Below are 24,389 nucleotides of genomic sequence, written 5' to 3'. Positions count from 1 at the left end.
TATGTGAACACTGTTCTTTTTTTTATTTTTTTAAATGTCCTTGACACAAATAAACAAAAGGGCCAAAAGGCCCACGTAATTATTCAAAGTTTGTTGGAGCAATCAACCAGCTCACAACGGAAACGAACAACATTTTTTTTTAAAAAAATTATAGATTATCTACCAAATTAATATGTTTCGGCTGGTCAACCCTTTCAGTAACACGTAGACAATTTTTTTGGCTAACCCAAATCCTAATTTTGGACAAGCAATTACCTAATTGAGCAAGAGATGTAAGCAATTCCTAATTAAATTAAGTATATAAATTCGAATTCTTAATCCACTATTTCCCATTATGGACTATTTTGATTTGTCACATTCCAATGAGGTGTCTCTGTGATACCAACCTAGGGTGCATTATCACATTAAACTAAGATTATGTTTATCTTGATTAACCTTAATCATATAGTATATATATCATTAATCCTTAATCAAAACCTTAGCCATATAATATAGTTATATATATACTATTGCTCTCATTGCTTACATATGAGTTATATGTAGCCTGTGGCCCAATCCAAAAAAAAATAAAAAATGTAGCCTGTGGGAAATGTTATTCTAGATTCTAATAAGCTTTGATAACAACAATGAAGGAATATAAAAATTATAGGGCTGAGAAGGGAATGCAAGCAAGGCAAAAAGTGCGGGGTTAGGTCAAGAATTATCTAGTTGTTACTGAAATATGTACCTAGCTAGCTAGGGGGAAAATCTTAGTAGATGAATATTATAATGTTTGACCACGTGACACCTAGATAAAGTGGATGAGAGTACGAGACGGTTTTACACATGAATTTGCGAACCAATAGTGTCTTCACATGATGAATTCACCTGATTAAAAAAAGTAATTAAAAACTAATAATAGTGTGAATAGTCTATTACGGTATTAGTGCGTCTATAAAGTATAATAAGCAAAGGCATAAACTACTTTGCCCGTAGTTAAGAAATGTGCATAGTGCTAATGATTGACACTTGTCCAAGGTGGTAATGTCATTTTATAATTCAGAATTGCAATCAAATGCTAATTAAGCCAAATTCAATAATTAATCCACTAATGAATATATGAACTTATTCAGAATTGTAATCATATGCTTATTTTTAGTGTGCGTTAGAGTATTGATTATAAGTCAACTTATCATTTTTCTTTTTCCTACTATTTTCACTTAAGTTCCCTACTTATTCATTTAGCTTTTAGCTTTATTTATCTTACTTTTAGTATATATAAAAAAAAAGAACCTTTTAACAAAAAGTTAGATAAGCTATTCTCAAATAGAACAACTTATTTAGCTCTTGCTGAAAATGTGCCTAAAAGGCATTTGTACTTAGAAAAGTGAAAAAAAGTGGGAAAAGTATAGTGATATAAAAAATTACACAACTTTTTTGCAACAACTATGAAAATGTGGCAAAGTGTGATTGGTAAAGAAAGTAATGGATCGATGAGTAAGTGATAGGAAACTATTCATAATCTATCACATTAGAGTTATGACAAAAAAATTATATAATTTTTTATGTCACTAGAACCATTTGAAAAAGTGAAGTTTGAGATATCTGTAGATAAAAAAGAAAAAAGTAAACTTAATTAAATAATCTAATCTCAATTAAACATCCAATTTGACTTTAACTTAACATATACATAGTGCTAATGATTGACAACTGTACAATAATGTCATTTTTCATGATCCAGAATTCCAAACAAATTCTTTGAATTCAAGCGAAGTTTAGTAATGATTTCACTCTAACAACTCGGTGTCTCTTTGGAATCCGTTTATTTTGCTGAAACTGAAAATATTTTGCTGAAAGTATTGTAGATAAAAATAAAAGTTAGTTGAAATAGTATAGAAGGACTCATAAATAGTATCAGAAAGTGAAGTTTAAGAAAACTGTAGATAAAAAAGAAAAAAGTACACTTAATTATAATCATCTAATCTCAATTAAACATCCAATTTGACTTTAGCTTAACATATGCATAGTGCTAATGATTGACAACTGTCCAATAATGTCATTTTATATGATCCAAAATTCCAAACAAATGCTTTGAATTCAAGCAAAGTTTAGTAATGATTTTACTCTAACAACTCAGTGTCTGTTTAGAATCCATTTATTTTGCTGAAACTGAAAAATTTTTGTTGAAAGTATTGTAGATAAAGATAAAAGTTAGTTGAAATAGTATAGTATAACTCATAAATAGTATCAAAAAGTAAAGTTTAAGAAAACTGTAGATAAAAAAGAAAAAAGTACACTTAATTAAAATCATCTAATCTCAATTAAACATCCAATTTGACTTTAGCTTAACATATGCATAGTGCTCATGATTGACAACTGTCCAATAATGTCATTTTATATGATCCAAAATTCCAAACAAATGCTTTGAATTCAAGCGAAGTTTAGTAATGATTTTCCTCTAACAACTCGGTCTCTGTTTAGAATTTGTTTATTTTGTTGAAAATACTGTAAATAAAAATAAAAGTTAGTTGAAATAGTATAGTGAAACTTATAAATAGTATCAAAAAATATAATAAAACATATGAATAGTAGTAAAAATAAACTAAATAATAAAATAAGTTAGTAAAAATAATTTATGTAAACATACTCTATTGAGCAATTTCCTAACGAAAACAAGATAATAAGAAAAGGTTTTACTAATGAAAAAGCTTATCGTGTACAAATATTTAAATAGTAGTAAAACAAAAATAGCAAGGATGTTGGATTCAACCCAGGGGGTTGGCTGAGTTGGTAGAGCTCTCAGTCTCAAAGTGCTTATCACGCTCGGCTCAAGGCTTCCTGGTTCGAGTCTTCTACCCGCACTTTGAAAAGAATTTCCCGCCAGTGCTTTACCCTTCGTAGGCTCTCTCAGACGAATAAATGATTAGTCTCTGATTGAAACGATACAACTGCGCAACCAAAAAAAAAAAAAAAAAGGATGTTGGATTCTAAACACGTCAAGAACGTGAAGGACCTGTTTCAAATTTGATTAGAAATGAGCAGACATATGAGACGTCAGATCTTATGAATCGTCAGATTGCTAAGGAGAGTGGTTTTTCGATGGTGTCCCCACTTTTGGAGTGAGATATACGAAGACACGTATAGTGTTTTTAAGTCTTAGGAAAGTCAAAATTAAGCAACAAAAAATTAATTAATAATTATGCACAAATCAAATATAGGATGTACGTGGAGAGATCGTCATGCGACTCATGCATGCAAAATATATATTTTTTTTTTCCCAATTAATATCCGTACTATGAAATATCATAAAATATATAAATAATAAATAATAAATGGCATTCCTTACGCACGTGAGCTGTATGTGTAGAGAGAGAGAGAGAGAGAGTCATCTCTTTGAGCCGACATGAGTAATGGGTCGGCTAAGAGACCGACTTTTTTGAATCCTCTATACATACATACATATATATATATATATATATATATATATATATATAAAAGTAAATTGGTATGTAAGTCACACAAGTTTGAACTTTGATCTCATTCACATTAATCAGTATTGGTGCTTGTTTGGTGTTTTTTGAACTAATTTTTATTTTTTGATAGGAAGACTGAAATTTGAATCCACGAAAAGAAATTATATAATTGGAGAGAGAGCATGTTCTGAGAAATAATAATTCTCTTTAATTCAAATAGTATAGTATTCAATATTTTGAATATATTTTGCTAATAAATATGCCAGTTTATGTTTATTATTACCAATATTTGATTCTTCAAACCTACGAAAAACATGTGAGAAAGAGGTAATTCCATAAACCACCAATAAATCACCCTCCAAAATAAACTCTTGAAGCCTAAGGCTTTTGAAGAGGGTATCCTATTTTTGAACTAAAATTTGGTCGTTGTTTATAGTTTTTATTAATTATTAGCTTGTTTGTTTATGTACACATTTTTAAAGACTCGCTTATCCTAAGAAAGACTTAATTCTCAAATCAAAACTTCATCATAACTCTCTTGAAAAAGAGAAGTTCAAAGTTTCAAAAACGAAAAGGTATGGACCGCTTAAAACTTAAAAGTTGGCCATCATTAGCCTCAGTCAAGACTAACTTTTCTTTCCACCTTTCCTGATTCACTGTGTCTGTACGAATTAGGCGATATGTCATTTAACACGTTAATATAACATTATTATAATTCATCTTGCAAATATACACATGTTAAACAACATATTATTATAATTTTTTAAATAATTTGGGAAGATTCACTTCACATTTTAATTGCTATATAACTGTAGTACCATCATCTAACTTTTTATATAGATCAAACATTTCAGCCAAGGAAAAAATAAAACTTTCTACATATATATATATATATATATATATATATATATATATATATATATAGAATCATAGATACATAGAACTGCACGTCTGCTGAGGAACTGTACAGAGTGCGGCCTTCTGTAACTGTATGATTGGTGTAGTTTATGAGATCCTTTGCTGACCTAATGCTATCGTGCTCTTCTAAAGGTAAACTTTGCTTTTGTTTCTGCAGGTTTTGTGTTTTTGAGTGTTTTTTTAGGTGTGAACTGTGGTTGAAGGAAAGAATAAAAGAAGTATGGGCTGGGGGTCGATGAAAAATAAAATGCTTTATTGTTTTTGGACTACTAACTAATATAACAAAAAATATAGCTAGTTTTCCATCGAATCCTTGTAATTTAGCTCGAGTATATATAGTAAGAATTATTTAAGGGAGTGGGGATAAAATTGCTTTAAGTTTTCGGTTTCACCTTCTGTTATATATATGTATGTATGTATGTATATTATCTATCATCATATATCATATTTGGGAGAGAGCTAGAATTATCCATATCCCTTATAGTCTACTCTACAGGCAAATTCAAAAGCAGGCCTACATATATAAGAACATCAATTAGTTTTTCAAAAGTCAATGAAAGTTGTGTTCTTGACATTTTTTCTCCACAGCAAATCAAATTCCAACTTCCAATTAATGTTGAGGGTGGGGAGAAAGAGCAAGAGAAAGAGGGAGAGGAAAACATGCTTATTGGCCAAATATATTGAACCGTTTGAAATAAAATTTCACAACCAGACCAAAAAGAAAGTTCACTTTATCGCCTTAAATTATACCTCAAATTACATTTTAAACTTTCAAAATACACGATTAGCATCCTAAACTATAGTTCACATTACACTATGTACCTCGCCGTCAATTGTGTAGTTTTCTTGGATGACATAATGTGAAAATACCTAATTGTAAAGTGCATTTTATTAAAAAATTAGTCAATTACATAAAATATGCCTTTAACAACTACTTAGAGCGCCTCTTCACCATTGTTGAACCTTCATCCATCAGTGAGATATTGTCAAATCTCAAGGCTTGAGCTCGCTATCATCCCATAGTAGCTTTTTCAATTTCCTTCTCTTCCTTGTTGGCACTCTCTTTCTTTTGGCATTTTTGGTCTGGGTTTCTAAACATAGAGTCCGTTTGGATAGAACTTATTTTGCTGAAATTGAAAACTGAAAACTGAAAACACTGTAGCAAAATAATTTTTAAATGTGTGAATAGTACTGTGGGACCCATTTTTAATGAAAAAGTTACTGAAAAGTGAAATTTGTGAGACCCATGAACAGTGCATTTGTGCACTGTTCATGGCTGAATAGTCAAATCTTGCGGCTGGGTTTAAAAAAAAAAAAAAAAAAAAGAGGAAGCAAAACGCGGACGTGGGACGCAGACGTGGGATCCCAACGCCCTCATAATGTTAGTAGAGAATTCGAAGGGACAAGAGGTTAGATGACTTTCAATTTTTTACACCTACCTACTTTCAGCTTCTTTTTAAAAGTTTTTTTTTTTATAATTATTATTTAACAAAAGTTACTAAGGGGCGGACAAACCAACATGGTTTATCTACCACTCTTTTACTTTTTGATTTTTTTATTTTTGATTTTTGTTTTTTAATTTCTTAGAAAATCGTTTACAATTTACTACTCTTTTCTTTTTGCCCACTCCTATGTAGAAGGCTTATTATGCTTTTTTTTTTTTTTTTAAAATTTTATTCTTTTTTATTGAGTAGTGAAATGGGCTAGGCATTAGCTTAAAATTATTTGAACAAAAGAGGTAAAAATGTGAAATGTAATTAGATATATTAATTTATATAGAATTTTTTTTATGTCTTGCGGTAACTTCGAAATGGTACACCAGTACCGAAATATTTCATTCCACTGACTAAACCGAAACGGCTTCCGATATGGTATTAACTTCCTTGATTTAAAGTGCAAAGTGTAATTGGGGTATAGTTTAGGATGGTAAAGTATAATTATCTCAAACTTTAAAAACATCATCCAAGTCACTTATGCTTTAGCTTTCTTTTAAGTTGTCACCAAGTTCTCAAAAAAAAAAAAAAAAAGCTTTTGCCAAGAGTTTGATAGCTTAATTGACACTTTTTTGTGTTTCAAACAAAAACACAATGGTTAAAATCTCCGCACTTCCAACTATTTAATTTTTCTTTTTTTATTATTAAAAGAAAAGCTATTATTTAAGTTGCCTTGTATAACGTGGCTATCAAAAACGTCAAAGTTGGGGTGGACTATATAAACCATGAGATTCCTCTTGTTGTTTCGTTCATATTTACGCAAAACATCATCTTTTCCATGATTACATCGTTTCAGTGTTGACTAAACCTTGAAACTCCATCCTAATTTACCAAAATAATGAAGCTGACCTCTTTCAATAATGCAATAATTATTAATAGGGAAAAATTAACAAATACCTTAAGTGTATTAGTGTAGTAAATATTTTTAGAAAATTTTTTTGACAATTTTTTATATTTTTTATAAAAATAGTATTAAATTTTTTTTATAATAGTCCATCAACAAATGCCTTAAGAGCACTCGGATCCTTAATAATATTCACACATTCCAAAAAAATAACAACAGTTACTTAACCCTGAAAAGGAAAGTGTAAAACACAATTTAGTAAGAAACTCAAAATTGAAGAACCTAATTAATCTTGAATTTTATTGGAGAGCCCCTCTTTATCATTATCTCCTCATCATAAATTTTCCTATTTTACGACAAACTCCGAGCTCTATTATTGGCTTCATGTATTAAATGCTCATATCATAAGTGGTTTTCGAAAATGACTTCCAAAATGAACACGAAAAGATGCTAAAATTACCCTTCTAGAAGAAACAAATATTGGCAATCCCGAAATTAGCTAGCTTTGAAAAGGGTAAAATTGTCTTTGAATAAAATAAGAACACAAAGTTTTTTTTTTTTTTTAAAGATAATATAGACAGAACACACAGAAAATAGAGAAGGAAAGAGTGTTAAAACAAGATTTATAATACTAGATACTAACACTTACAAAAGAGCTTAACCTTTGTAAGTATTAGCGAGGTTTATGAACCGAAGACCCACTTAAGAACTAACTAAAGCTTACATCCAGTGCTCTGCATATAGAGAGTGCAATTTCACACTCATTTTCATAATCATCTTATACATTTGACTATAACTAACTAGCTATTACTTTTACATGAATTTACAATTTTTTTCTCATCACTCAAAATCAATTACATCGAACAGTTGTGAAAATAAGTGTGAAATTGTTTCTAATCATAAAATCTTTCTAATATAAAAACCGACAAGTAGTTAAGTTTGGACATCCAATGCACTAAGAACACGGGACCAAACCCAATCCTAAGACAACTCAAATGAAATTGATCTAGAAGGTTAGCTAGCCAATCAAGCTAGCTGCTAGAGCTTAGCTTGTAGCATGGAGCCATGCATAAAAGAAAGAAACGCCGTGGAGACCCTGTAACATGGCCTTGGAAAGGGGATTTACGTGGCATTAAATCCTTGGTGACAGCTAATATGAATCCATAAAGCTAGGAGTTGTCACTGCAGCCGGAAAACGATAGGGTAATAAGAAAGAGAAAGCAATGTAAATGAAAAATTGTGTAAAAGCATTTAAGTTTTTTAGTACAATCTAAAATGAGAGAGGTTGGACTTTGATGGCAAATTTTCTTCAATGAAAGAGGACACGTCGACATAGTGATAAACAGAGGACGGCACCGAATCCTTTTGACTTCTTAATGTTTCCTGTGCTTTCTTCTCCTTGCTATTTATACTAAGTACGTATTCATACGACCCTACATCCCTTCTCTTCAATTTTGTTTGCTCTTAACTCTAGCTCTCTCTCTCTCTCTTTCTCTCTATCTTTCTTCCCTATTACACAATACTATACCTTAAAAACAGAGTTACACTTTCTAGAGGACTATACTATTAGCTAGCAAATTAATTAGCCATGGGAAGAGCACCGTGTTGTGACAAAAATGGCCTTAAGAAAGGGCCATGGACACCGGAGGAGGATCAGAAACTCATGGATTATATTCAGAAACATGGATATGGGAATTGGAGGACACTTCCAAAGAATGCTGGTATGCTTTGTGCTATTGATTCTTTTTTTGCTTTGCATGGTTGAGTTTTAGGCTCTTTGTGCACATTATGCTAATGGGGTTTTATAAATTTTTCAATTTTGTAGGACTTCAAAGGTGTGGAAAGAGTTGCCGTCTTCGTTGGACTAACTATTTGAGACCCGATATCAAGAGGGGCAGATTTTCTTTTGAAGAAGAGGAAACAATTATTCAGCTACATAGTATTTTGGGAAACAAGTAAGTCTTTTTTTTTTATAACAAAATATACATATTTTTTAAAGTTTGGTAGTACTTCGAAGTATGTGTCATTTGAAATGGATCTATTTCATGATTTCAGATAAAACAGTTTCTTATGTTCTTACTGTTTTGTTTGATCATATAGGTGGTCTGCAATTGCTGCTCGCTTGCCCGGAAGAACGGACAATGAAATCAAGAACTATTGGAACACACACATTAGAAAGAGGCTTCTTCGAATGGGAATTGACCCAGTGACTCATAACCCACGCCTTGATCTTCTTGACATTTCCTCAATCCTAAGTTCCTCACTCTATAACCCATCTCAAATGAACAACGTCTCAAGGTTGTTTGGGGTCCAACCCTTTGTCAATCCAGAACTATTAAGGCTTGCAACATCAATCATGTCATCCCAACGTGATCAAAACCCAAACTTACTTCTTCAAAATGTACAAGAAAACCAGCTTTGCCAAAACCAAATTCCACAACTTGTCCAGTTCCAGTCTAACCAACTTCATGCCCCTATTCAAGAAAATATTGATCCAATTACTTGCACCACAATGAGTACCCCTTGTGTTCCATTTCATAGTGAAGCACAGCCACAACTCGTGGACTCCAATGTGGACCAATTCCCATCAAATTTCAACGATTTCAGCTCCTCAAATTGTCAACTAACTGAGTGGCAAACCAATGAGATGCCTTCAAATTTTACTGATGAAGAATATGTTCCTCTACCAAGTTACAATTATTATGGTCCTGATCAAACTATCATGGATCCTTCTGAAACATCAACTTTCCAATCCAACAACAGCAACCAGAATTTCAGCTTCGCGTCGGTTTTATCAACGCCTTCATCAAGCCCAACGCCATTGAATTCAAATTCAACATACATCAATAGCAGCAGCACTGAAGATGAGAGGGAAAGCTACTGCAGCAACATGTTGAAATTTGAAATACAAGATTTATTGGATGTCAATGAATTCATGTAATGTATCCTAATCAAAACTGATTTTATAACTCAGATTTGGTGTGTTGTTGTTATTGTTGCCGTAACCAACCGTTTTTACAGTTTTCTGGGATTTGGATTTTGATGGTGTTTATACGTGTAAACTCTTCTTAATTAATAATCAATCTGTTCCCATTTGCTTAAGCTTACTGTATCATGAAGCAAGATCTAGTCTTTGTGTTTTTCACTCAATCAATCAGAAGTTTCCATTATTGATGTGTCATTGTACTAGTATCATTTTTTTCCTTCTATTGTCTTTCTTTATTTTAATAATATTTAGATTACATTATTAGACACACAACCTTGTCAAGTTGTATCGTTCTTTAGTCAAATAAATTGACAAAAACACAAGTAAATTATATGAACGACCATATATTGTCTTTCACCAACAAGCATTATATTAAAAAGCACCACTTTCTTTTTCTTTTTTTAAAAGAAAAACAGTTTCTTACATAATTGGAAAGGAGGCATGCTCACAAGTCATAAGAACTATATATATGTATCTACTAAATGCTCTCCATATAGTAATAAGCAATCTTTCTTTTTTTCCCTTCCTAAATTGGGAAATTTTTATTTAAAAGAGGAAAGTTGTAAAAGGTAATCCAAGAGAAAAAGACCAAAAAAACAATTAAATACAAAAATCAACAAGACAATCATAGATTATTGATATGAATCATCATCATCGATCCTATTAAGAGTGGTTTCATTGATCCCGACACTGAATCTAAGATACCGGCGGCGACAACGCCGGAGACAGCTGCCGGAGCTTGTGAGGGTGACACGTGTCTATGCCACCTGTAGAGCTAACTGTCTTTTCAAGTAAAAATAAAGTAATATTTTGCATGGGGTTGTGGTAATAAGACTTTGACCGAGTAAAGGGATAGGCACGTGTCAATGAAGTAGAGGCGACAAAATTGAGAGTGGGGACCACAATATAAAAGGACTTTGCTTTATTGAAAATGTTGGCATGGTTCTTGTGCTAGTTTTGTCTCTTTTATCCTACTACCATTAATTGCTTCAGTGTCAAACCCAAACCTAATATTTTATTGCGTCAGCATTTGGGACACGTGGTCTCAATAATACAATTGGTGGGTCCCCTTTATGGGCTTGGACGTAACCGGTTGACCCGGTAGAGGGAGACATCTTATCACGTTTGGAAGCTTGGCTGCTGAGTGAGACTTTACTCCATTGTTATTACAACAGTTCGGATCAGATTACCCCATATGTTGAGTTGTGTGATTATGATTTATGAGTACTCAATAAGAAAAATGATGAGTTCTTATAATTAGCAGTGGAAAAAAGGCATCGATTACTCACTATCATGCGATCAATTAACAAATTATAAAATTAGATTAGGTCCAATTAATGTATGTTCATTCATTTTAAGAAAGTTTGTACGGAGAATTGAAAAATTTGTCAAAATAGTTAATTAACTTTTCGTAATTTTTTTTTTCTAAAATGTTTACTAATGTATACACGAAAAACATATATTAGTAAAACTCAATTAAATTTAAGATTGAGTGTGGCCCTTGTAATTATTCTTATTTCATTAGTCATTAGTCTTGACTCTTGAGGTTTGTGCAGTGACATTGTGATTGTTTGGTAACCTTAACAATGGAGTTAGTGCATTATCAGGACAATCATTGAGTGAATGCACTCACTCACTGTAGAATGAAAATGGCATCGCAAGTGGGGTCTGTTTTTTTTGACTTGTGACTCTTAGTCTTGGCACAATTCTTTCAATCTTTGAACATTGCTGCGATTTTGTTAGTCGACAAATATCTAAACAGGCACACTAATAAATTGGATTAGAATTTAAAATGATTGATAAGTTTTTGCCTAATTTTCTACTGTTTTTTGTTTTTTAACTGGTATAATAAAATCTAGACCAGTTATATTTTGTGTTGGATTGAACTCATACGACACCTGGCCCTAATCGTACCATTTGAATTGTAAAATTTCGGTGGTGATTTGATTTTGAAGATAGGGTTTTCCTATTGATTATGAGATGAACTTCTATGCATTATGTATAAGTAATCTTTCTTTTCAATTGTGAGAGAGAGTGAGAGAGAGAGTACATTTTGTGGTGGATTAAATTCACACGATACCCTAATCGTACCACTCAAATTACAAAATTTCAATGGTGATCTAATTTTGTAGGTAGGATTTGAATTTGTTATAAGATGAAATTTTATCTATCAGGAATATAGAATCTTTCTTTCATATATATATATATATATATATATATATATATATATATATATATATATATGGGTAAAATGTAAAACTGGTCCTCTAACTTTCTTTAGATTTCATTTCAGTCCTCTAACTTTGCTTTTGTTCATTTTAGTATTCTAAATTTCAAATTTATTCAATTAAGGCTTTTCAATCAACTTTTGTTATATGTTATGGTTAATTTTTCAATTTTATAAATTTTTCTTCAAAATTTTTAAATTAAAAAAAATTCAATTATTGATTGAAAAATATTTTCAGGATTTTTTTTAAATAAAAATTAAAAAAATGTTAACAGAAAGACCTTAATTGAATAAATCTAAAACTTAGAGGACTGAAATAAAATAAAGTACAGTTAAAAAACTGAAATGAAATCTAAAAAAAGTTAGAGGGTCAGTTTTGCATTTTAGCCTTTTTTTTTTTTTGAGAAACTTCTTTCATATATGTTATATGAAAGAATTATTGCATCTACCAATTATATAAAATAATTTTTGCTTTTTAATCATTTTCATCAATTAATATTTCTAATTAGAATGGTGTAGTCCAAAGAATCATACATATCTAAAAGTTAGTTAACTGTTTAAAATTTGAGAACTTTTCAATTAAAAAAAAAAATGTATCGATATTTTCCTTATCAATAATGACATATTAGTATGATGGAATATTGGTATTTATTTGAAAAATGACAGCTCAAACAAGAGGTCTAGATTCGTTTGAGTAGCCTTATTGTAATGGCTGGATGTAAATGTACAATTTAAAAAAAAAAAAAAGTTAAATGTATAGCATGAAGTACTTTTATTATATGACTCTGAAATGTTTGGGTGAGGGAAATTATTTCAACCCAATAGTTGGTGCATAAATTTAGGTCCATGTTTCTTTAACTTAAGAGCGATGTTAAGGCTTCCTCATAAAAAGAAAAAAAGAGCGATGTTAGGGGATATGTCGAATTTTACTATATATAGGCTTACAAAATGGTTACAAAAATAAATTACTTCTTCCTTTTTATTTTCTTAAAATGGTTATTGAAACAAATTTGCTCTTATATCGTTTTGGGCTATTCTTTGTTTTGAAGACTTCATCTATTCCATTGTATTTTGTTATTCACATTGGAAGACAATTTTATAATTTATATTGAAATTAAAACTGTTAAGAATTTCTATTTGGAGATGCATGATAGCATATAAATTTTATTTTAAGAAATATTTTCATCAAATATAACCTTTATAAGAGATAATGGGTTTTAAAAATATATATATATATATATATATATATATATTTTTATGCATATTTATTATTGAACTAGACTTTTTTTTTTGTACTTAGTAGAATTTAAAAAATGAGAAATTCTAAAAATTTAGTAAATATATATACATCAAAATTATAATTTTGTCTGTAATATACTCATAAATTATAATGACTTACTCTAGTATGTCTATATATATATATTTATATATGTGTGCGTGCGGGGTTTTGATTAATGTCTCAATTTCATATCTTCACCTTCCAAACAAAAATTCTTAGTTCCTTGCATACGACAATGCCAAAAGGTTATTTGATTGCTTGTCTGAGTTGTGTTTGTATTTTGTTCTTTCAACCGACCCTTGCAATTTGCAAAGCCATTTCTCCACCATGCACGTAAATGCTGACGGCTCCGTAAATTAATTCTTAAGCGGCCAAACAAGTGAAAACAAAATTCAAAAGTTTCAGGCACAAGAAGATCAGATTTTATTGTCGTTATGCTTTCTGGCTTCTTGGTTTCCTTAATCAACAAGTGACAACTCAAAGAACGTATCTCTGACCGTTCCACGATAGCTAGCTAGCAGGGAGCTCAATCACGCAGTGAAACAAAATGCTGTCTCTCCTCTGGGCATGTACATTTTCTTCACATGATTGCGGCTTCACAGTGTCGTCTGTATCCATTTGTCTTGGAGTTTGGAATGTGTTCTACGCACGTCTCTAAAAATATACCACTTGGACAATTTCTAGCTAGCTAGCTAGCGCATTATAATCGTGGCCATAAAGACACCAATTATTACTTCCTAATAAACGATTCTTAGCATTTTTGCACATGGGAGAGAACTATAAAAGTTGAAACCCTTGCTGACCCAGAAACGTCTATTAATGCTGCAAGTTGAATATTTGTGCATTACAACGAGCAAACTATTGCCCAAGAACAAAGTTCTTTTTACGAGTAGATATACTCAAAAGAATAGTGTTTATTACGTATAAACTATGAAAACTTACTTATTACTTTTACAAATTGTATCTTTTGAAAGCTAAAATTTAAGTATGGATTTTTAGGTATAGTATATTAAGTTTCTCAATTAAATTCAAATAAATAATTGTATTAAATTTAATTTTCTTTAATTAAAAATGATAACGTTATTTTTTCATTCATTAATCAATGCAATCGTATGTTTGAATTTAGTTAGGAGCCTAATGTACAACAAGTATAAGGAATTGTTACTAAGTTATATACTCGAGTCTAATTTCATGTAAAAAAATTGAATTGATAATTGATTAAGAAATTTTCTCAATTGACAAAGATAATAAGACTTAAGTCAAACCCTCCCACAGGGATATTTAGGTGATAGTCTCATTAGTCTAGGGCATTTTAAATCCAGAGGTCATTAATTTAATCCATCACACTATAGGTCCATTGGGTTTCTTAAGTGTCTATATAAATATAAGTCTTAACCAAATTAAGATTACTGCATATAAGCAGCAACATTGTTACTCATCAACAATTGCTAATAATATTCTTTCAAACTGAGGCCCTGAATTTTTTTTATTTTCTTTGGGTGGGCGAATAGGATAGCATATTAATTATTAACAGATCATAACAACTGATTTTCTATAGGGAAAAAAACAATAAGAATGCAGATAAATGCATGTTTGGGGACATTTTTCGCAAACACTTGCTGACCACTCAAATAAGATAGAACTTATTAATTAGGCGACACGAACCAACCTACTTAAAAATACACACCTCTGCTATGCTCCATGAAATTATGGCCTCTCAATCTCAATCTCAATCATCAATGAATTATGAGTATATAGTCAACCCTAACATGAGAAATCCAAGAACAACCACAGTTCTTCGATGTCAATAAATAGCCAGATTTGCCAAGTGACCATCTTCTCTGTCTCTCTACTTAATACGATTCGAAGGTCCATATTTTTACTGAATCTCTATGTCAAAGCCTCACCCACTCTAGCATGTAATCCATACGTCATTTCTGCGTCAAAAGACTTTGTTGATTTGCATACGAAAATGTATTGGGCGCCAAACCCTTATCTCTGTGTAGGATTGAGTGGACATGATTACCAGCTATCTTTTATGAACAAAACAAATTCGCTCCCTTTTGTTATAAGTTATAACTATCAAATTATCAACCAAAAGAAGTATAAAAAAACAACGCAAGGAAGCAATCTTTCGATACTTCCAAGATTCAGTGATGTTGTATTACACACCAATAAAAATAAGTCATTTAATTCAAAAATAAGATATAAACTTGAAAGTTATCTTTAAAAAAAAAAATCATGATACGTTAAGAATACAACTTTTCATAACTTGTTAAGGTGGCAAATTATAATTAGACCAACATCACCTTTACTTTGATTCACCATTGATATTGGTCTGTCAAATTTATTATGCGTCAATCAATCATAACAAGTTACGTCAACTATAGTTTAAAATTATGTTAATCCATAGGCTTATTGGTCGTATTATCATGTAAAAAAGGACATATTTGAGAGCTTGACGTGTTGGACAATGCAGACAATTTTGTGGTAGAAGGATGCGGCTAGTCTTTGACTCCCATGCCGACCATAAACAATGAGAGACCTTTCCTGTCTATCTCTTTCCTTCTACCGCCCAAAGAAAAAGCTCTTCAACGTTTTGAATAAGTAAACTCGTAAAAGTTGGTTTATGTCTTAGCCTGAGCTTCACTTTTCTTTGTTCTCAACTTTCTTGCTATTTTCTCTTGTTTCTTTCGCTAATTATGTTACTTTGAGATGACAAATTGACAGTGCACTTTCTATAAGGAAAATGTGCACAATAAAAGAAATTGGGATACGAGGCTCGTGACAAATTTCTTTTGTGCGGTGACAGCCTTGTTGACTAAGAACTGTTTTTGTTTTTTTTCAGGCTTCCACTGATTAGGAAATGAATTTCCAAGTAAGAAAGCTCATCAGCTTGCAGTTTTCTAGTATTTTGTTGTAGCAGTAGAAGCAAAAATGTGTTGCCATTGGTTTTGAAACCGTGTGGGTAAAAGTAGGCAAGACACCAAAATGGTAACCTTAACTGAGGTATTCCAAGATTTGGTTAGACTGTAAACCTTATAAGGATCTTCTTCTTTTTCTTTTTCTTTTTCTTTTTTCTTTTTTCTTTTTTTGATAGAGAGGATCCATTTGTTTAATTGATGGTAGATGATGCTAAGTTCATAATTTATAAGTAGCATATTTGGTATCAAAAGAAAGATAAGGTTAATTAATAATCTGAATGACTTCAAAGTTCAGACAAACTTTATTTAATGGTAAAAACGACCTCAATGAGTTGAGCTTTGATGGTAATTGACTTTTGAAAGGTTTCTTAAAGATTGTGCCATGACATATGAATGACATTTTGATTTGGAAGGGTTGGTGGCTAATTAGTGGTAAATAATCACTCCCTTATGGTTTGATAAGAGCTCAAGATCTTTAGTGGATAATGTGGTTCCCTCGAGGTAGTTATTACTTTTGATAGTATTGGGATCCTGAGAGAGTAATGATCAGGTTGCATAAGTAGCATGGTAAACATTAATTTCTCATTCAAAATAAATGGTGATGTTAGCGCTGTGCATTGGGCAATTATTAATAATTTATTTTAGAAAAATTTTAACAAAATTTTTATAAGAAATATAAAAAGTCATTATTATCTTCCATGAATAAGTCATTATCTTTAACCAGTTAAGTTCAATTAATTATCTTTAAACAATTCCCGCTTTGTGACAATAAAAAGTTTAAATTTCAATATCAGACTCATTACGTACAATTTCGTCTTAACTCATCAATCCACTATAGTTGCATGATTATGATGCCCAGTATCTCTTTGAATATTAAGGCCTTCTCTCCAATCAATGTATAAATCTTTTTCGCAGAACATTATTACAAAAGCTAGTGTACACCTGTATTATGACTAAAGAAACATTGTGGCTAACAGTTTCTTTGTTTAATACGATATGTTGGAAAGTAATGTGCAACTTAGAGATTATGGTCGGATGTGAATTCTTAAATCCACCGTACAATTTTCAATTATATATGTAGTTAGGAAAGATTGTGCTCTAAGCTTGACATCATTTATTTTGTCACTGTAAGGATAAGAAATGTTAAGGTAACGAAATTTTCACATTTCTTTCAAAGTTCACACTTTTTTTTTATTTGATAAAAACACACACTCACATACATATAAGAGAAAGTGGATGAGATAAGGGAATACATTCACACGCTAATACTAAAACTGCATGCAGCAATTAGTGTCGCGGAGTAAGTGATAAACTTTCAAAGCTCACACTTGTTAAGTTGATAAGTATTAATTGAAAGAGGAACATGACTTTGATGAATTCCAATTTTGAATTTCAAAAGCATAGCAGGGGGACATTTTTCTGATCATGAGCATGTGCCTTTTGATGTAGGCCTAAATCTACCATTGAATTCACTTCTATTATTTACCAGTCATAATTGGCCAAATTAATAATTGTGAATGAAAAAACATTGTATCATTATATTTATGTTTTATCTTATATAATTGTTTTATGGAGCGAGTCATACAAAGATTGTGGACCCACGACTCATGGTCTAGGGAGCGGATAACACTTCCACTCAATGGCCTAAAAAAGGGTACAAAAAGTTTCATAACATCTCTTCATGAGGCAAAAAATTTGACCTCTCAATGAGTTCGACTTTGACAAACTCATGATCACTTAGTAAAACCCATGACCATGAGTGCCTGCTTTCACATTGCGAAGTACACCATTGTGAATTGTGATCATTCAAGGTATACTATATTGAGACATTCAAAAGCACCTAGTGCTTTAACTTTAACCTATGACATAATATATGGACTAATTATAGCTTATAACTCCTACTTGAAGAGAACTAAAGTCATCAAAGTACTGCTGCTAGATTTTTATCCTTTGGGCATTCTTTAAAAGCTTTTAGTGGGTTTGGGTATACAAGTATACAACATGAGGTTAACATGAGATTTTTTTCATTTTTTTTTCATATCCAAGTGTCTTTTGATGAGAAGCTATGATTAAGAAATACATTTTGAATTAGTGTCGCTACTTTGTGGACAAGGTCTCATCATCATATGTTAGAAAATCAAGTTGAAAAACCTCTACTTTTTTTTGAATGTCTTTCTTCAAGCCATGTTCTGTCTCTGACTTGTGCAATGCAATCCATTGGGTCTGTCAACGATAATACCATCAAATTTTTCTGCGGGCGGCAAAAGTTGGGTATTTGAACTTCTTATCTTGTTGTAATCACAGTGCCACATAAGTCTAATTTAGTCAAAATAAAATTAGGATATAATAATCATATAAATTGACTGCAAATTTGTCGTTTATACTATAGTTTGCCCGCACACCTGTCAATTCATTAGCATCAATCCCTATCTGTGGATTAAAACATCTGTGGTTCTCAGTGTATGAGTCTTCAAAATTATTATTTGGAAAATGACCTCTGCTGTGGATTAGCTAGGGAAGTAAGTTAAGTGTCTCACAGCTAGATACTATGAACAAGGCAAACATTTGAATAAATGAGGTAAGCAAATTTCAATCCAATATTATCATATCATGGTTACAGATTTTTTCATAACCAACTTCACAACTTGTTAAGTTTAGAGCTTTAAACAAATTGAGCCAAGCTAAGTATTAAAAATGCATAATAGTTTGATTAATTTTATTTTGAACATGAGCTAAACTCAAGTTCATCATCAAACTTAGGTTTTTTTTTTTTTTTTTGGTTGAACAATCTCGAATTTGTTCACAAACTACTAAATTAAGTAAAACCATAACTACAATTTTGTACCACTTTCACAAATCTATGATAATAATTAATAATTAAATTATTTGAGTTAATTCAATAGAATAATTTTCATTTATAAAGTTATAATTATTAGATTAACCAGCCTTTTATTATTAAAAATTATATATATAATTTTTATTATGAAATGGACTATTTACATTATCAATACATTACAAATAATATTTTGATATCTTACAAATTGATGTACAAACATATACAATCCAATCTCTAATTTATATTAATATATTATGTATCAAAGGTGGTGGTGATTTTGGGGTGGGTGGAATATAATGATTAATTAGAGCATCCATGTCATTGGATGTAAAACTTTGCAAAATACAAAAAGCAACAAATTTTACACATTTTACATCAAAAATCTTCCATATTAGTCCTTCTAAGAGCATCAATATCAGTAGATGTAAAACTTTGCAAAATACAAAAAGTAACAAATTTTACACATTTTACACCAAAAATCTTCCACATCAGTCCTTCTAAAACTGTGTATATTTACACATTTGTTATAGTAACCGTGCATATATGCATGGTTATTATTGTAGCTTGTGTATACCAGTATTTTATTAATTTCACGTTTTGCACCTTTTTTCTCTCTCTTCTCTGTGCAAAATGAACTAACTTCTCCTCTCCTAATCATCTTTTTCCTTAGATACACACAAACACAAACACACAGACAAATCAACACAGAGATACACAAACACACCCAAGCGGACAAACCAACAAAGAGACAAATCGGTGTTGGTGTTGGTTGCTTGTGGATCGGTGAAGGTGGCGCTAGATCAGAGTTCGTGGGTCGATGGAAATCGGTCTACATGCTTGTGAATCGGTGCTGGCGGCGGAGATTAGTGTTTGTGGGTCGACGGAGTTCATGCTTGTGGGTTTTGATTCTTGTGGTGCTGGTGGGTTTTGATTCTTGTGGTTTTTGTGGTGGAGATTGGTGCTTGTGGTGGATAAATGATTTGACCATGAGAGGAAAAAGAAGAAGGTGCTTGCACTTTTGTATTTACTTTCCCAACTACCCAAGCTTCACTACTTCACTCTCACTTTCCTTTTCCTTCTCCCAAACCCACAGCATAGCAACAACTGAAGCAGAGCTCTCCGCTGATCAACACCTTCAGCCCAAGATATACACAGCTTTGTTCACCTTTTTTTTTTTTGGTTTCCGGTGAGACCCAAATTCAGCCCCTCCATCTGTTGGGTTTTATTTTGATATTTTTTGTTTTTTCCATGTTCCTCCATTTTTTGTGTTGTGTTTACTGAGACCTTGGCTCACTTGGCTGTGAATGCTTGTTTATTTATGCCTCTTTTTTTAATCTCTACTCAAGTATAGCTTTTATGCTTCTTTTTTTGCTTTTATTTTTTTATTTTAGAAGTTTCCCTGCCTTGTTCCTTTGTTATAGTCATGGTATTATGAACAATGTTTGCTTTGCTTTGCTGTTGGCTTGGGAAAAAAAAATTATATGTACCAAAACTCTACCAAAACACTGTCATAGATTCCTTGAGGTTTAGATTTAGTTTTTTTAATCATCATTTTTTAAGAAAAGTAATCACCCTCTCATGTTGTGGGTTCCCCTACTTTGCTCATTTTTGAACAATGTAAACAATGTCTACTTTGCTCTAAAGAAATATTAGTATTATGAACAATGTCTGCTTTGCTCATTTTTTACGAAAAGTAATCATCATATTTTTTTTCTTTGCTTAATCCATGCTGTGGGTTCCCTTGCTTATTTGCTTACTGATTATACTATTTTTCGACATGGTTCATGTGATATTCTTATAATGGAAGATGGATGTACCTTTTTCAAAAAAAAAAAAAAATTATAATCAAAGATGGATGTGCCTTAGTTGCTCTATCTTGTTTTTTATTATGATTGTTACTTTAGTTACTACTTAATTTAACCGATAAGATGTAGCTACTGATAGAATATACATCAATAGATCAATAGAGTATGTAACATAGCTAACTGTATCTATATCCATAAACAATATGGTGGGTTTTTAAGGGAGGATAAAGTGAAAACTATTGCACCTTAAGATAAGACCCCTAAACACTATTGTCTGACTTTGATTGAATACATGGAAATGTTTATTGTTTATATGTGATTGTTACATGATTAGCAAGACATTTGTTAGATGGCTAGGGATTTGAGGACATGGGACGAAGACTGTGTCGATGAACTTTGTGACATTGTCTTTAGCCAATTCCTGCTGGGTAATTTTGCAGCAGAGCTTCCCCGTGAGCCATTGTGGGATGTGATCACAAACACTCTCAACGCTCGGACTGGGAAGGATTTCCGCAAGAGGCAAGTTATGCATCGGTTCATGCATGTCTGAAGGGAGAACTGTAGGGCCAACGGAGTTCATTATGGGCCAAGGCGTGGGTGGCCAGTGGTGGGTTTAGATGAGGGGGCTGGTCCATCTCAGTAAGAGGTGGTTGGTGGACTCCGAAGCATTGTAGTGCATAGCTAACCATTTTGTTTATGCTAACTTATTTTGTTCCCACTATGGTTTGTAGACTACTATGGTGTTGTTAGCGTACAGTTTCACATGCACTATCCTATGGCTATTAGTGACCACTTTGGTAGTAAAACAATACTTCGGTCTTTTGACTTTTTGTATGTTACATGGTCACAATGGGAATGTTTAGCTATAAACTAGAGTATACCTATGTATGGTGTTGAGTGCTTTTCGTGTACTGCTTGTTTATGTAGAGTTACTTGTGCACTTTCTCTGTACGCAACATACTTGGTCGCAGTAACACATTAATATTCCTTGTTCATTTATTTACCTGTCAATACAAAGTGTGTTTTATTTACCATGTGAGATATTTGAATTAGATGGCACATGAATCCCAATATGCGAATGACAAAATGTGGCCTCCCCACGTAGAACACATATTTATAGAGATTATGGTGGAGGAACAAATTAAGGGTAACATGGAGAATGATGTTTTTAAGGGCCCTATGTGGACAACAATGACAGAAGAACTTAATAAAAGGACTGATAAACTTTTCACCGCTAAGAAAGTCTTCTAAAAGCACAATAGGCTTCGGGGTAAACAACGCAAGTGGAGTCAATTGCTGAATCGTACTAGATTGGGGTGGGATGAGGCCACCCAAACTGTTACATGCACTGATGAGGTTTGGGCGCATGTGGTGGTGGTATGTTCCTTTATGCATTTCAAATTTCATGTTAGTATTGTATGCCTTTACATTGTTATGATTACTTTGCTGCCTAACAATTATTCCTATGCTTGTGTTGTTGTAGGGTGATCGGAACGCAAATAACCTACGAAAGAAGGGATGACCCAACTGCGATAAGCTAAAACAATTGTTTGCCCCCAGTACTGCAAATGGGCACCTTCAAATTTCATCAAACACACCTGCACTGAAGGATGAGCTTGTTGCTGATGCTGCTCCTATCCATCTTGATGATGACTGTTACACCCCCAACTTGGATAGTATTCTTCGGAGTACGGAGGAGACTGATGGTGTTAATCAAACGCAAGCTGCAGGCAAGCGTCCTATGCAAGAAGCAAGTGCCAAAAGTAAGAAAGTGGCAAAGAAAGTCGACAAAATAAGTGAGATGACTGTGGCCCTAAAGGACTACACCGCAATGACGAGGGAGAGGTTTAGCGGTAACAGGAGCAAGTCAAGTGGCACTTCTAAGCAATTTGCCCAATCAGCAACTGTAGGTGATCCATGTTCTCTAGGGAAAGCCATTGACATGTTTAATTAGTATAAGGACATTGGAAACAAGGCATATTTGAAGATCTCAAAGGCTCTCCATGTGAAGGAGAATAGGGTGGTGTTCATGGGCATGTTGGAGCATAGGACGTGGGCATGGATGGAGGATATTCTTAACCCAGAGGATTGAGACATGGATCTTATTTTATTATGTTATGGTCATTGTAGTATTGTAGTATTATGCGATGGTTATTGTAGTATTATGTGATGGATTGAGACATGGATGTTTTGTTGGTTATTATTTTCTTTACTATGGATGTTTGTTAAGTTGCCTTCTTTATTTCTAGACTTGATGCACTACTGTATGTTGAACAATCTTAACTTGTTATTCAAAATATTTACGATAATTTCCCGTATTCGCCTTGGTTTATTGTTGAGTGCTTGTTATTTGCATTGGTTTACTGTATAAAATAAAAAGGGTTAATAGTATGTCCTTATGGTGTGTAGGTGACAATGGCATCAAGGAGTGAATGGTTAGATGCATTCCTAGCTTATGATTTTGACGAATCATACTTTGACAACGTTGATTATGATGATGCTGGTGAGATAATACTGACGATGATGACTGGTGGGGTTCAGAGGGTGATAGCGAAGATGAAGCAGAGTTTGACTTATTGAATTCTTTGGTAGGTGAGATGTTTGCCTATATGCAATGACATTATGATAAACAGCCCATGCGTGATAGTATCCTCATGGGCCAAGGATACATGGAGGAACTTGACAGTAATCCTAATAAGTGCTTTGAGATGTTTCGCATGACATGTCCGTATCTGTTACATTTAGTGGATGAGTTGGTCGGTCATGGATACTTAAAGTAAGGGCAGGGTAATGTGGATGCCACGCAAGCGGTCGCCATGTTGTTATTCATACTTGGCCACAATATCCGAATGAGGTGTGTTGCAAACAGATTCTAGCACTCAACTGAGACGGTGTCCTGCCACTTCCGCAGGGTGTTGCGGGCTCTTCACTCGTATGCGATGCGAGACATCTGATTAAGCCAGATCCAAATGTAGTTTGCCTCCTCGAACATCTTCGGGTCAACAAGTACTGGTCATGGTTCGAGGTAATATATATCACTTAATTATATTGTAAACGTATTCTGTTTAACTAGGTACATACATCATCAGTACTTATGCCATGTGCAGAAATGTGTTGGGGAAATGGATGGCACCCATGTGAGTGTTCAGCCTCCTAAACATGCGACTCAAGCGTACAGGAGTCGAAAGGCTACCGTAACCACAAATGTGTTATGTGTGTGCAATATGGATATGCAATTTATTTATGTTCATGCGGGGTGGGAAGGTAGTACTAATGACTCACGGGTGTTGGAGGAAGCGATTAGTGACTCGAAACACGGATTCCCATGGCCATTTACAAGTATTACAATTAATCTCAAAGGCTATCAATTTTTACATGTTTTTGTTATACTTATTGTAGCCAATTCTGAATAGCTTCATAAACATGTAGGATCATACTACTTGGTGGACTCAGGCCTGCCTATTGGCACAAGCTTCCTTCCACCTCACAAATCAACTAGGTACCATGCCCAGAAATTTCATTTTAGTAACAGGAATCCAACAACCACGAAAGAGTTGTTCAACTATCAACACTCTTCCTTGAGAATGGTTATTGAACGGCCGTTTGGGGTGCTAAAGGCTTGTTT

General features: G+C 32.8%; 1 protein-coding gene and 1 long non-coding RNA gene across 2 annotated transcripts; both read left to right on the top strand.

Annotated features, from left to right (window-relative positions):
- Window positions 1-8,142: 8,142 nt before the first annotated feature.
- On the top strand, window positions 8,143-9,888 carry LOC142633941 (transcription factor MYB102). Its single transcript, XM_075808199.1, has 3 exons — window positions 8,143-8,428; window positions 8,533-8,662; window positions 8,808-9,888. Exons 1-3 carry the CDS (start codon window positions 8,296-8,298, stop codon window positions 9,646-9,648), a joined length of 1,104 nt encoding a protein of 367 aa, XP_075664314.1. The 5' UTR covers window positions 8,143-8,295; the 3' UTR covers window positions 9,649-9,888.
- A 9,777-nt stretch (window positions 9,889-19,665) lies between these two features.
- Window positions 19,666-24,078, top strand: LOC142633475 (uncharacterized). Its single transcript, XR_012843919.1, has 3 exons — window positions 19,666-20,145; window positions 23,174-23,789; window positions 23,872-24,078. It is a non-coding gene; the product is annotated as an uncharacterized LOC142633475 (long non-coding RNA).
- The last annotated feature ends 311 nt before the right edge of the window (window positions 24,079-24,389 follow it).

This window comes from Castanea sativa, chromosome 5, assembly GCF_040712315.1.
Source record: "Castanea sativa cultivar Marrone di Chiusa Pesio chromosome 5, ASM4071231v1".
Lineage (NCBI taxonomy): Eukaryota > Viridiplantae > Streptophyta > Magnoliopsida > Fagales > Fagaceae > Castanea > Castanea sativa.
This window is presented reverse-complemented; position numbering and strand designations above follow the sequence as displayed.

Excerpts from the sequence above, each read along its gene's own strand:
- LOC142633941 (XM_075808199.1), top strand. The coding sequence starts at position 8,296 with ATGGGAAGAGCACCGTGTTGTGACAAAAATGGCCTTAAGAAAGGGCCA. Across the intron at positions 8,429-8,532 it reads GACACTTCCAAAGAATGCTG|GACTTCAAAGGTGTGGAAAG; the intron begins GTATGCTTTGTG and ends TCAATTTTGTAG. Across the intron at positions 8,663-8,807 it reads CATAGTATTTTGGGAAACAA|GTGGTCTGCAATTGCTGCTC; the intron begins GTAAGTCTTTTT and ends TTGATCATATAG.